Below are 14,947 nucleotides of genomic sequence, written 5' to 3' on the forward strand. Positions count from 1 at the left end.
ACGATCAGATCAAGGTAATTGGGATATTACCACCTCAAACACCATTCCTTTGTGTGAGAACATTCCAAAGTGTCTCTTCTAGCTATTTTGAAATATACAATAACTTATTTATAACTATAGTCACCCTACTATGTTACTGAACACTGGAACTCACTCCTTCTATCTAACTGTATTTTTGTATCCATTAACCAAACTCTCTTCATCCTCCACGCCCCCTTTCCAAACTCTGGTAACCACCATTCTACTCTCTACCTCCATGAGATCAACTTTTTTTTTTTAAATCTCCCACATATGAGTGAGAACATGCAGTATTTGTCTTTCTGGCACATCAGTCTGGGGTGACTTGGCTGGCTGAGGTGATAAATGACTACCAGAAGTAGTTTATGGCTATATAAACACTATTTGGAGATTCCCAAAAATCACGAGGGTGAGAAGGCAACCTGGTAGAAATCCAGACTTCCCACAGCCAAGCACAGCAGGGCTTAGACCAGATTGCCTATTCCCACGTTACTCTAAAAGCTGGTGACATTGAAAACACCTGGGGTTAGAGTGTGAACAGCAATTTTGCTGGTTTTGTATTTATAATATGTGAGAATGAGAATAACAATTACCTTTGCTAAAATTGATACAGAATGCACTTTCTTTTTATTGTTTACAATACTGTCAACCAGGTCAGCTACTGACAGTCCAACAGACCAGGATCTTTGGCCTTTTACCCTTAACAGTTCCATGGCTCTAGGTAACAAAAAAAACATGATCTCAGAAAATGCACAAAATATGCACATTTAATTTTACATTCTGTTTAAGGTATTAATTAGATATTTTATATGACACAGAAATAAGAGTTATACAGCAATTATTAGGAAAGCCTACAGCTAATCTAATGATTAAACTTTTCTTAAGATGTCAGGCAGGTTCACAGAGAGAACATACAAATGGCCTAATAAACATAAAAAGATGCTCACTGCCATTAATATTTAACTATTAATTAAAACAAATACCAGTTTTGCCTATAAAAATTAGCAAAGATTAAAAAGACTGATAACTAATTTTGGAGAAACTATAAACAGGCATTCCCATAACTGCTGCTGAGAGTGTAAAATGATCTTCTAGGGAAAAGATATGCCAACATTTCATCTAGAAATTCCTCTTTTAGGAATTTATCCTACAGCAGTATGCTCAAGTGTGCAAAGATAAACATAATAAGCATGTTTGCTGTATTTGGAAACAACTCATCAAATAGAGGAATGGTTAAATAAATCACTACCAAATGTAGTACCATGTAGCTCTTAAGAATACGATAGATTTATGTACAATATAGAAAGATGTCCAAGATTTATCATTAAGGAAACAAATCAAGTTACAAGATAGTATGAATAGCTTAAGTCTATTAGAAAAATAATAATGATACATTTGTAGAAGCATTGAAATTTTATTAAAAGACGGTCTTGCTATGCTGCCCAGGCTGGGCTCAAGCTTCTGGGCTCAAGCAATGCTCCTGCCTCAGCCTCCCTAGTAGGAAAAAAGATTTTTGGAAATATACATGTGGACACTAAACTGTTAACAGTGGTTGTCTCTAGAAGATGGAATTATCTCCATTTTTTACTTTATAGATATCTGTAGTATTTGAAGTTTTATAATAAGCATATATTACTTTTGTAAATATATAAACATTTAAATTTCTTCCTTTTAAAAACTATAAGTGCAAGATTATATAATCAGATTAGAATGAATTATACCACACACTACTCTTCTCAATAAGAAAAAGAATACTCTTTTTTGTTATATTCCACAAACCATAAGCTGAAGGTTTAAAAAGCTAAAAATCACCATCAATCAGACTTCAGGAAGATCTGTTATTATGTGGTGGTGAAACAACAAATGACATGAAAATATATAACGTGTAGAGTCCAACCTATGGGGCACAGTGCCCTGGAAAGCCTCTGAAAAATACAAAGATCTCTTCATTACATTTTTCCCCCTGAACATATAATATGGCTTATCCATTCATATTAGACTGATTTCCAAATGTATTTATGTGTAATTAATACATACTCATTTTTAAGTGGTATGGACAAATTCTCTTCCACTTTAAGAAAACTGTTAATATCCTTAGATGTTTAGATACAGGAGCAGTAAATCAAGTCTACAAATAAGGAACATGTTCTACCCTTTAAATGTCAACTGTTATCTGAAAAAGTCTGCAAAGCACTCTTAGATCTACCTTCAGATAAGAAATCAAAGAATATAAAACACTGCTCCCTTATACTTTTGGGTCTGTCCATAATAGCTAGTTTTGTTTACAGAAGCCTGGTAAGTATTTGCTGTGTATATAGCTGTTACGTTAGCTATGAAGTATATGATTTTTAGTTGGATAAATGCAAATTTACACTCGATGTTACCTGTTGAATAGCTGCACCTGAGAGTTATGACTCATTACTTCTTGGCCACCCCATGCGGGCACTAAAAATTAAAAGAATTAGTTATATTTTGCGAATGACTCTGTTAAGATTAAGATGTGATAAATGGTCTTTAGCAGTCAAAGGTGCCTTCTGGCAACAGTTATAGTTTTCCACTGAAGGCCCTGAAATGTGCTGTACCAATTGCCTTGAGTGAAAAAGACTTTCAAACTACAATCCCCAAAAAACATGATCCCTAAAGTCTACTTACAGCCTCTTTACCTGTTCTTTCTTGTCAATAACAATTCTATAAGGGCCATTTCACTGTTTAAATAGAAAGCTTTCTTTCCTTACCAGAGTACATGTAATAGATTCCCAAATGCTGCAAGCACTTGGCATTTGTTCTGCTGGGAACTGCACTGAGACTGATTTCAGGTAAGGAATAATGTGGTCACCTATTGTGGGCTAGAATTTCCATAGCTGTGAGAGAGGCAGGATCCTGTTTTCTAAAATCATCATCTGAGTTACCCATTTCCTCTCACCACACCATTTATTTAAAAAAAAAAATTCAAAGCTGTATGCACAAACTGGATATTTGTACCACACTTAAATTGATGTTTCTCAATCTATGTGTTTGGGTAGCAAAGCAGAAATGCATTTGGCTATTTAAGAATATCTTATGTTTAAGATACAAGAATTCGGCCAGGCGCAGTAGTGGCTCACGCCTGTAATCCTAGCACTCTGGGAGGCCGAGTGCTAGGGTGGATCGCTCGAGGTCAGGAGTTCGAGACCAGACTGAGCAAGAGCAAGACCCTATCTCTACTAAAAATAGAAAGAAATTCTCTGGCCAACTAAAAATATATATAGAAAAAATTAGCCAGGCATGGTGGCGCATGCCTGTAGTCCCAGCTACTCGGGAGGCTGAGGCAGGAGGATTGCTTAAGCCCAGGAGTTTGAGGTTGCTGTGACCTAGGCTGAAGCCACAGCACTCACTCTAGCCCGGGCAACAGAGTGAGACTCTATCTCAAAAAAAAACAAAAACAAAAACAAACCAAGAATTCTATGCTACATTCAAAATCAGGCCATTTAGTGATGTGTCAGCAACAAAAGATATCATATGTATCCAGAAGCCTCCCCTCCCCAAACTGATTACCAGCTTCCAGGGTGCAGGGACCATGTATTCTTTTGTGTCCTCTTGCACATATTCTATACTATGGTGTTGGGTACACAGAAGATAATACAGAACTAACCTCACACAATTTATAATTACATTTGGTAACAGAGCAAACATACTTGCAGCATTAAGTTGAAACACACAGGAAAGTTTTAAAAGTTTTTATGTTAAGTAAAAAAATAGCAAAATCAAAAACAGTTATATGAAAAATATAAATACATGTGGACAAATTGAGGATTTTTAAATGTTTTATATGGATAGAAGGGTGACACATAGATTAGTTTCTTTAAAAATCTGCTGTTAGTATATTTACAATAAATAAAAAATTGGGGAAATGTCTGCTACTGAAATACAGCATTTATAGACCTTGGAAAGATGAATGAAAGCAAGGTTCGTATAAGAAAAGACAAAGGATGCCAAAAAAATCTGATAATTATGAGTATTGCTGCCATTTTATATATATGTATATGTATATATATATATGGAGAGAGAGCACTGATATTATCTTTCCTCTATGAGTCCTGACTTAAAAGAGCCATAAGAAAAGACTGTTCAGAGAAAGAGAAAGCTTCACTGTATTCAAATTTGCTTGTGACACAGTCATTAGAATTTTAATCCTCAAAACTTTTTTGCACTTTTATTATTTTTATTTGACATATAGTAATTGTACATATATATGGGGTACAGTGTGATATTCCGATACATGTATACATTGTGTAATGATCAAATCAGGGTAATCAGCATATCCGTCATCTCAAACACTTATTTCTTTGTGTTGGAAACATTCAAAATCCACTCTTCCAACTACTTGAAAATATACAATAAATTGCTGTTAATTATAGTCACTGTACAGTGCTATAAAACACTAGGATAGAATTTTCAAAAAAGTTTAGATGAACTTAATTATTTCATTTTTTGTTTGTTTACTGCCTAGCCCTTAAAACTTCCTAAATGTATATCCATCTTACTTTAGCCATTTCAATATTATACCTAATCAATCCTGATCCTTGGTTCCACTAAATAACAGCAATCCTTTGGCCCCCCAAATTTTATTCAAAAATCCCATTTAATAGCTCTTTTCTACTACATATAACACCCCCCCCCCATGCCCAAAGCAGATGATCTAACACTCTGTTCTGAGGTCCAGCCCTTGGATTTCTAAAACACCTCTTGAAGGAGTTACCTGTAGTTTATATATGATTGCAGTATCACAGCTGAAAATAGCAACTTCAAAGCTTATGTTCTGCTAACCATCTAATTTGGTGTGGCATAATGAATTGATCTTTGGTTACAACAAGATGGTGTCAGGATCATTTGTTCATGCCAAAACACATTTACTGAGGCCATTGCCAACTCTAAGAGCTTACTGTCTGGTGGGGCAGACAGGTAATTATAACAGTGTAATAATGGTTATAACAGATGTATAAATTTGCTTAACCTGGAGAATTAAGGAAGACTTCCCAGGAAAGGTGGCACTCAAGCCCGGTCCTGAGAGTAAGCAGCAGTTAGCCAAGTGAATGAGTGTTCAGGAAAAGGAAGCAGCAGGTGCTAGGGCAAGGAAGCCTAAGAAGAGTGCATAAACCATTCAGGAAACTGCAGATCAACCATCTGACTAACATAGGTTGCCTGGTAGTATGGCAGAAGATGATGCCGGGGTGGGAAGCAGGATATAGATTCTAAAGGTCTTGGCTGGGCGCGGTGGCTCACGCCTGTAATCCTAGCACTCTGGGAGGCCGAGGCGGGTGGATCACTCGAGGTCAGGAGTTCGAGACCAGCCTGAGCAAGAGTGAGACTCCGTCTCTACTAAAAATAGAAAGAAATGATCTGGCCAACCAAACATATATATAGAAAAAATTAGCTGGGCATGGTGGCACATGCCTGTAGTCCCAGCTACTCGGGAGGCTGAGGCAGGAGGATCACTTGAGCCCAGGAGTTTGAGGTTGCTGTGAGTTAAGCTGACGCCACGGCACTCACTCTAGCCCAGGCAACAAAGCGAGACTCTGTCTCAAAAAAAAAAAAAGTCTCATATGCTATGTGATTCCTCCCCAGGCTGTAGTTGTCATTTGTCTCTGATATACCTGAAGAGAATAATTTCACGTACACAACTGCTATTCTTATAACTGTTTCCAAATTCGAATGTTGCTTTACTTCAAAGCATAGTTTTACACGTCCTTCTGCCAATTTTCTATTCATCACCATCTTGCTGATCACCATAATAACAGCTACCATTTGCTAAATGTTTACTCTGCCAGACACTGTGCTAAATGCCTTAGATAAATTAAGTGACAGCAAGAAAGAGCACAGATTTAGGGTTAGACCAACGTTCAAATCTCAATTCTGCCCTAATTAGATAGGTAACCTTGGGCAAATTACTTAATTTCATTGAGCCTTAAGTTCCCGTATCTATAAATTTGGAAAACTACCATCTCCCTCACAGGGTGTTTGTAAAATTTAAATGAGACATGCAAAGTATTTAATATATACAGTAGGTACTCAATAAAAAAAATTATAATTACTATCACTGTGATGGTGTCACTTATGAAAAAATATAACCAGTTGGTGTCTACAATGAAACCAGCAGAGGGAGCTTATAATCCATTTCTGGTTTCAGGACCAAGGTAAGTAAGTATACCTACCTATCCATGGATATAATTTGTGTTTGCAGCAAGAGTAGAAGACAGGATAAAAAGTAATCTGATGGTAACTCTAGATGGCAGACAGGGAGATGGACTGGGGGAAGTACATAGGTAGCTTCAGTGGTATTGGTAATGTTCTTGATTGAGTATGGATTCATGAATATTTGTCCAATTACTATGTTTTAAAACTTGCACACACATTACCTATGTCAAATATTACATAACAGTATAGTTAAGTGATCCCAGGTCACACGTACCTGCATCTCTCTCTTTAGTGCCCATTTCAGAACTCAAGACCAAATTACCACATCTCTTCCCTGTGCTTTTATTCTACTTCCCTTGGACCTCTCTCATAATAAGTCAATACTGTCTTCTAGTCATTTCCTATATCAAGTTCTTACACATCTATATAGTTCCAACAGCAGTCAGCACAGTGTTTACTGAGCAAAGCAGGTAACCAATTAATGTTTCTGAAAACAAATTCCTACATTTGAGATAAAAGGTCATTTAATCAAACACAAAGTGCTTTTTGGTAGCTTTAAAAGTGTTCCTGTCTGAAGAGCTCACAATTAAATGCTATCAAATTGTTTTCTTCCTTCACCCAGGTATACTAGGTTAGGGTAAGGGACATATTTATCAAGTCACCCTATATTTTCTCTTTATAATCTGAAAAATACAACCATATTTCAAAATGTTCTTATTCATTCAATATTTAGTATATATCAACTATTCCTCAAAATTTGTAACTTATTAGAGGGACTAGTTAAATAAATTATGGGATATCCAGTAGTTAAAAAGAATGAATGAGATCTGTATATGTTATTATGCATTCATTTCCAAGTCATAATGGTAACTAAAAGGGAAGGTGGAAAATGATACATGATGTCTCTTTCACATATGTGCTTGCCTATGCACAGAATATTTCTGGAAGATTATATTATACAAGACACTGGTAACTACGATTGCCCCTAGGGAAAGGGATAGAGCATCTGGCATAGAAGGGAGACTTATTGGTTTTTTTTTGTACTATTTAATTTTTTTCAATGTGAAAGTACTACTTTTTCAGCTAAAAGAACAGCTTGGTAATTTATATTTTCAATAAGGAGAAGGTGCACACACAAAAATCTGGTTGGGTATGAACAAGCAGCAGTACAACAAAAGAAGAAACATCATAAGACAGTATGTAGTTAATTATCATATAGATTGAAATAGCTTTTAGCCCAAAGAAATGAAGAAATCACTATGGAGTGATATGATCAGGAAAACCTTCATTGCATAAGGGGGCTTGACTTAGACCTTGAAGGATGAAATTTAAATATGATGGCAGAGAGGAGGAAGGGTATATAGGGGAGGTACATGCAGTGGGTAAAGGTCCCTGTGGGGTGAGCTTGAGAGGCACAAGATCTGGGTTCCAGTCCTTTGACCCTAAAAGCTATAGTCTCCTGCACAGGTCACTCTGACCATTCCTGTATCCACTGCTTGCTCCCTAAAGCAAAATGTAATAGATGGTCCTTTCCAGCTCTCTAATAACACAGCTACCTCCATAACCGTAATGGAGAAGGAAGATCCAGGCTTTATTCTGGGGCTCCCTGAGTGCCAAGCAAAGAAATTTCATGGTTTGGTCAGAGGAAGCTCCTGAAAGATTTTGAAAAGAGGAATACGTTTTAGGAAGATGGAATTGATAAGTGAGAGCATACAGTAAACACTATGTAAGTTTTGGCTAATATTACTTTTAATTTCACATCATTTACAAGGTGGACTAGAGGGAAAAGAGCAAACCGGGAGATTTGCAATAACCAGGCAAGCAAGAGATCAACATGTACCAGAGGGTTAGGTCTGTGTTGGGTCCAGGGTTTGTTTAAAACCCTACATATTCATTACCTAATATATCTGCTGCAAGTTCTTGTTTTCTACCCTTGCCTAGGGTCCTATTAATTAGTGTTTAGTGTCAAGGAGCATTTGAAGCCTGAAAAGTATTTCTGCTCAATCACACTGTCAGGGTTTTTAAGGGTTTATTCTATAGCTTGACTCATTCTAACACTTGAAATTTCTAGGTAGCCAGAGCAGATTTATACAGATTTAAAATACTGCTATATTTTATTAAAATAATTTTCTTAAAAATTACGTAAATACTATGTATTTTATACTACAAAGTACAAATTTTTAAAAACTATCTCTAATCCAGACATCACCACTATTAATATTTTGTTTGTTTTAATGGCATCAAAGCATATACAAAGCTTTAAATTTCAAGAAAATAGTTTTGAGAACACAATTTGCTTTGTGGCAGTATGGTTTGACATCTATTTAACTTTTTAATGTGCATGGTCTTTCTCCAATTCTCCAATTAAATTATCACCCGTATCACAGGCAGAGAGATTATTTTCTACATCATGTTCTACCTCAGAGCACCTACATACTGAATAAAGTAATGTACTTCAAATGATGAAATAGTGATTAATTTCTCCCAAATTACCCATTCAACATATCATTCTCATGTTTCCCCTGTGCCTGAGAATCACTTTTCAACTCTTGGATCAGGTATTCAAGGGATCTCAAAAATGTGATTTCAATCAAGCTTATCTGGTTGAAACCCTTTGCAACAACTAGTATATATATTTTTGTCCCATGAACATGCCATACTTAGCTATGTGCCTTTGCCTGTTTCTGATTTCCTATTCCTGGAATATCTTTCCCATTCTTAATTATCTATTCAAATCCTATTCATTCTTCCAAATTCCAGTTCAAAGGTGGCCTTTATAGAATTTTCTCTAGTCGTTTCAACCCCTGTTAAATGTTCACTCATGAATGTCTCAGTACTGTAATCTATAATACTCACTTTGACACTTAATCAAATAATATCCTATACCTTTATTGTAGATCATATATTAATACTTCTTTAAATGAACAAAAATGAATAAAATGAGGGTAAACAGCACTTTTATTACCTGATCAACCTGGCTTTATAGCAAGGGAGAAACACAGGAATAAAGGAAGAGATTCTCAAGTCAAATAGGCAAAGTATTCTTTTGAAATAGGAAAAGGAGTTTTCTAATACAGAGAACCGAATGCTTTTTGTGGTAGGAAGAGAGCAAGTGGCTGGTCAAAAAGGTCATAAGGAGAAACAAAGAGTGAAAATTGTGTTTAAATAGGTGAGAGACAGGAAGCATGTATCTAGGGAGAAAGTCTGAACTTCGGTAAGCAAGGTTGAAGGGTGGGGAGAGTAAAGGAGAGAGTTCTGTGTATGTTTTAGGGTTTAATTTAATGTTATTTTTCTGGAAAATTAAACTTTTAAATTAATCCTGGACTCTGAAATTCAATTAAAAAATATAAAACCTGACTAAGGGGTCTTGTCTAATCTTGAAATTTATAGAAAAATAATTGCAATGAAAATGACACTTATGAAGAATCTACTCACAATTTGGGACCTGTTATATGGAAGGTACTCAAATGTACAAAAACGCCAACAGGGCCCACAATTCTGGAGTCCCCAGATACGTCTGAATGCCATGACCACTGTTGACTTAGGTTATCAATACAACTAATAGAAATGTAATTCTTACCTTTGTCTTCTCCCTGCTCACCAATAAACCATACTTCTTTGCCTGAAGTCTGTGCCTTCAAAACATTTGTAATAATATATTGTAATCTCTGTGAATCCAGATTGCATCCAATTCCAATCACTTGATTTACAGGAAATGCACTCAGTTTCCATGTCACATAGGTCATGATTTCCACTAAATATTGCATATAAGGTGAAAATATAAAGATTAAAAAATATATTTCTAGCCTAGCTCACAAAATATTTATAATAAGTAAAGTATATTACAGCTTCTATATACTTTTCTTAGGTCCTAAATGCACTGAAGCATAACATTTTTAATGCATATTAACCAGGCTTCAACAAGATTTTATATAACTTCGTCAAATATAAATTGTTAGGGGTGGAAAATAGATAATTTCCTAGAATAGTTAAGCAAGAAGGATAAAACCTGGGTATAGAAGGCCAGAGAATAATTTCTTTTCATTGATCAAGTTCTCTTTTATATTTATCTTAAGCTAAATTTCTACCTTTAAATTAAAATATTGATTCATATACCACTATTATGCAGTATAGCATTATGAATGAAAACACAACTACTTTTTTTTTATATGCCAAAAGAATGTCAGGAATTAAAGAGACCAATGTTCCTCAACTAATTACTACAGAAAAAACAAATGAAATACATACCATACTCCTATATTGGGAACATTTTAAAAAATCTGTTCACCAATTTGAGTTCAGTACCAACTAATTCTTTGAAAATATTTCTTTTTAAAGTAAAACAGTTCCAAAACAATTTGCAAATTACAAAATGTTAAAAATGTACTCTGGCATGCTCACTAACATTTTATGATACTTCAGAGTTAACAAAATATATTTCATATAAGTCATTGGATTTTTCTCTTAGGGGTTTAAACATTTTCTCACTGAGGAAGATATGGCTAACAACCTGGAACATAATGTCACATTTCATAAAAATTTTAAGTTGTAACCTTCTAGTTAATGCCAGTCACAAGAAGTAACTGGTTGAGAGGATATGGAGATACTACATTGTTCATTATAAGGGCAATTTTACTGAATATTCCAGCCATCCTTTTATATAATGTAAAGTTTTATGCCTTTTATCAATGATGGCAATTCTACTGATGCACCAGACCATCAAATTAATTTAAAATAAAGCCTTTTACCTGGTTGAGATGCAACGAGCAGGACACTGTGTTGACTATAATGTCCCAGAACTGGGACAAGGGCTCTGAACATATCCACATTGCTCTGTACCACATCAAGATAGGACTGAGAACTACCCAAAGAGTTGACTGTGAAGATCACCACCTTGGAATGAGCAGAGGCAGACAAATCTAATGAATAAAAAGAAACAGTCTGAGCTCAACACATAGGCTTTAATCAAGTTCTAGTTCATGTTATAAAGGTTTTTGTTTTCTACAAGTAGAGAGCTTTTACGCATACTTGCCCCCAGATCAATCCTATGTGCACAAAAGTATACAAAAATTGCTGAGGTTTACCTTTAGAAAGAGAGTTAAGAGCAAGAGTGTATCCTAAGGGGGAAAGATAGCAATAAAGATAAAATAAATTACAAGAACCAGAACCTATAAACAAAAATTGAGTTTTTTAATGTAATTCACAATTTTTTTTTTTTTTTTTGAGACAGGGTCTTGCCCTGTCACCCAGGCTAGAGTACAGTGGCATCATCACAGCTCACTGCAACCTGAAACTCCTGGGCTCAAGCAATCCTCCTTCCTCAGCCTCCCAAGTAGCTGGGACTACAGGCAAACACCACTATGCCTGGCTAATTTTTAAAAACAATTTTTTTGTAGAGACAGGGGTCTCTCTATGTTGTCCAGGCTGGTCTCAAACTCCTGGTCTGAAGTGATCTTCCCACCTTAGCCTCCCAAAGTGCTAGGATTACAGGCGTGAGCCACCGCACCTGGCCTTCTTTTCCTCCTTTAGCTTCCTCTACTTTGAATGATAGAAATGCCCTCAACCTCAGGTTTCACTCAGGAGTAATAAGAGCAGTATACGTCTAATATGATTTCAAAAGTACAAGAAAGGCTTCCTACTCCATAAGATATTCCTATCAAGCTCCCAAGCCTTTTAATCTCTTCCTTTGAGTTTAGAAGCCAGTACGTCTTAATAGTCTCCTACATAAACCTGTGGCTCAAGCTGAATTGGTCTATATTCATTCCCTAGGATATTTTTCTCATTTTCTTGATACTGGCTCTTGCTCAAAGTCTTTCCATCTGTAATGTTTCTCACTGCACTTACCACATTTGATAAATAGCTGCTTAACTGTCTACTGCATCAAACATACTATGTGTTAGGTTTGTTCCAGGTGGGAACCCGAAACGTATGTATAGGACAGAATGTGGTTAATGCAAAACTTAGGCTTGTAAAACAATAGCCCCAGGAGTCTGGAGAATCCCTGGAATTTGTCTAACAGACAGCTGCAGCTGGCATTCCTTTCCCCCTCCCTCCCTGATAGAGACAAAGTTTATCCATTCCTAGCTCTCCTGATAAGGACGGCGCCAGAGCTGAAGGATGGATGTGACTGGGGCAAGGGTCCTAGGAGCTGGTTGTCTGAAAAAGAATTAATTAAAAATAGCTGTTCTGGACAACTTACTCCCCCCCAGAAAAACCCTCTATAAAACCCAAGGCTCTCCCCTTTTCTCTCATGGACACTTTTTCACCTCCACCCATCTGCACCAAGATGCTCAAAATAAACAGCATTTTGCTACACATGAGCCTTCGTGTGTCTGTCTCTTGGCTCCGGACCTAACACTATGAGCTCTGTGAGAGCCAGGATTGTTTGTGCCTTACTCATCTTTCCACCTCTAAGATCTAGTCACTTAGCAATTGGTACATTTCCCTCACCTTTCTGCCAGTCCAGATTTCCCCGATCCCAAAAGATGCAGCATCTGTCTCAATCTTATTTGGCTAAAAGTATTCTATCTCCATTCAACTCCAAGAGTCTCCACTGTCTGAACTATTCTCTTGGCAATTAATCATATACTTCTTCCTTACTCTCTGGTCATGAATTACTGTTCACATCTTGCGTGTGTGTCTTTTCATCTAAAGTTTAGCTGCTTCTGACCCAAGTAGAGTCTTCTGTTTCTATCAATCCCCTGTAGCAGTTCTTAAATGCTAGGCTGGGTACTTAAGGATAAAAGTGCAGATTATCTCCCGTTCAGAGATTTAATTTAAATAGATAACAGGAACTAGCTCCCAGAAGTGCAACCCCTCAGATAATTCTGATGCACAGCCAAGTTTGGTAAGCACTGCCCCACAGGTAACTAAGTTCTTTGTACCTGGAAGGCACTCAAAATTTTTATCTGACTCTTCCTTTTCAAGTCTTCCCTTAGAAGTTGGTGATTTAATAAAGGGAAGAAGATTATACAGTTATAAAGAGATTTAGGAAGAACCTTAAGCATGATTATGTAAAGTTATGGTATAAATTACAAGGCTAAGGATCATAATAAAAGTTCATTCATTAATAATTCAATAAAACCCTACTAAAGTCCTGTTCATGTCACAGGTAATTGTGTTAGGTCCTAAGAAATCAAAAATGCACAAGATATTGTCACTATCCTATATATGCACAGCATAGTAAAAGGGTTAGAATTGAGGGCTTCAGAATGAGACTAACTAGTTCAAATCTGAACTTCCCCACTTATTAGCATAGTAATGAAATGTTCTGGAAATTAGATAGTGGTGATGGCTGCACAACACTGTGAATGTATTAAATATACATAGTACACAGTGAAATAGAACTTAAAGTCACTAATGATAAATTTTATGTGTATTCGAGCACAATAAAAAAAGGAATTTATATATATATACACACACACTATTGTGTATAAAAAACAAGTGCAGAACCAGTTGCCCAAGTCTGACTCCTGAAGCAACTACTGTTTCTTAGTATTTCTCCAGATCCAGTCTATTCGTATATAAGCATAACTGTTTGTGCATGCATGTATGTATATATGTCTGTATATTTGCATGCTTATCTGCATGCATGTATATCCCTACCCAAAATGTCATAGTAGCTATTTAAGAAAAGTCAAATGGGGCAAAGTACAACTCTAGGATGATCAGTCAGCAGCAATCAGCTAGGCATGTCATGATGGGGCATTACAAAAATTTCCAAATAAGCTTTAATTCCCAAAATTATTAACGTACTTCTCCATATCATAGAATATATTTATGAGAAGTTAGTTAACATATTTAAGATTACTTAATGTAATGGTAATTAAGCGCTATCAGAAATGTACAACCAAAATTAATAAAAGGTTAAAATAAAAATTTTTTAAAAATTAAAATTGAAAAAAATAAGGAGTACACGAAAGTTGCCCCAAGATAATATACACTCATTCAACATTCAGCAGATTATTACAGAGTCTCTACTTGGTGGCAAGCACCATGCATTATACATCTATTCCAAGGATTCCATTCTTTCAATTATCTAAAGCAATAATTATTGATGGTTAAGGAGGCACATAGGAAGAAACAATTTCCTCAGGTCCTAAATGGCCTCACAACCTCTAGGGTCCATGTACTAAAGAGTCTCCTAAAGTGATTTGGAAGACTTATGAGGTCCCTTAAGAACTTCAATACCTGAAAATGACAGGCACAAGAGAATATCCAGTTCCCCAAGGAATCCTCTACACAAGGCCTACAAAAGGTTTATTAAAGCAACTACGGTACTCTTTCCATAGAAGGAAAATGAACTCATGGTATCCTACAGGGATCCAGAGGCTCACTAAAACCATTACACCCAATTTGCGTAACTGATAGGTGTGATTTCAACTTTTCTGGCCACTGTTCCTTAGTACATTCAGGCTTGTGAGACTGTATGTCTTTATATATTATTTGGAAAATATGGTCAAGGAATACAGGGGACCTAAGGCAAAGGAGAGCCAAACAACTATAGCATGTTATAAATCTGACCTTACCTATAACCTGGTAGAAAGGCTTTAGAAAATATATTTACTCTAGTTCAGTGGCCTCCCATTTTATTATTTTCTTGCATCATGCATCCCTCGTAAAATATTTTTTATATTTAGATGGGGTCTTCCTCTGCCACCCAGGCTGGAGTACAGTGGCCCGATCATGGGTCACTGCAGCTTTGGACTCCTGGGCTCAAGCGATCCTTCTGCCTCAGCCTCCCAAGTAACTGAGA

The 14,947-nt window shown here is 36.3% G+C and overlaps 1 protein-coding gene across 3 annotated transcripts in view; it reads right to left on the minus strand.

Moving 5' to 3' along the window:
• Positions 1–14,947, minus strand: part of UEVLD (UEV and lactate/malate dehyrogenase domains) — a 37,546-nt gene that overhangs the window by 776 nt on the left and 21,823 nt on the right. Inside the window, exons 8-11 of one of the 3 annotated variants that reach the window (XM_045557654.1) lie at positions 10,941–11,111; positions 9,773–9,946; positions 2,403–2,463; positions 612–735 (exon numbers count right to left, since the gene is read on the minus strand). In XM_045557654.1, the coding sequence (XP_045413610.1) occupies positions 612–735; positions 2,403–2,463; positions 9,773–9,946; positions 10,941–11,111 (530 nt within the window). Of the gene's footprint in view, positions 1–611; positions 736–2,402; positions 2,464–9,772; positions 9,947–10,940; positions 11,112–14,947 lie in introns of those variants that run through there. The other 2 variants (XM_045557655.1, XM_045557656.1) reach the window with 2 other exon arrangements.

This window comes from Lemur catta, chromosome 7 (genome assembly GCF_020740605.2).
Source record: "Lemur catta isolate mLemCat1 chromosome 7, mLemCat1.pri, whole genome shotgun sequence".
NCBI classification, from domain to species: domain Eukaryota; kingdom Metazoa; phylum Chordata; class Mammalia; order Primates; family Lemuridae; genus Lemur; species Lemur catta.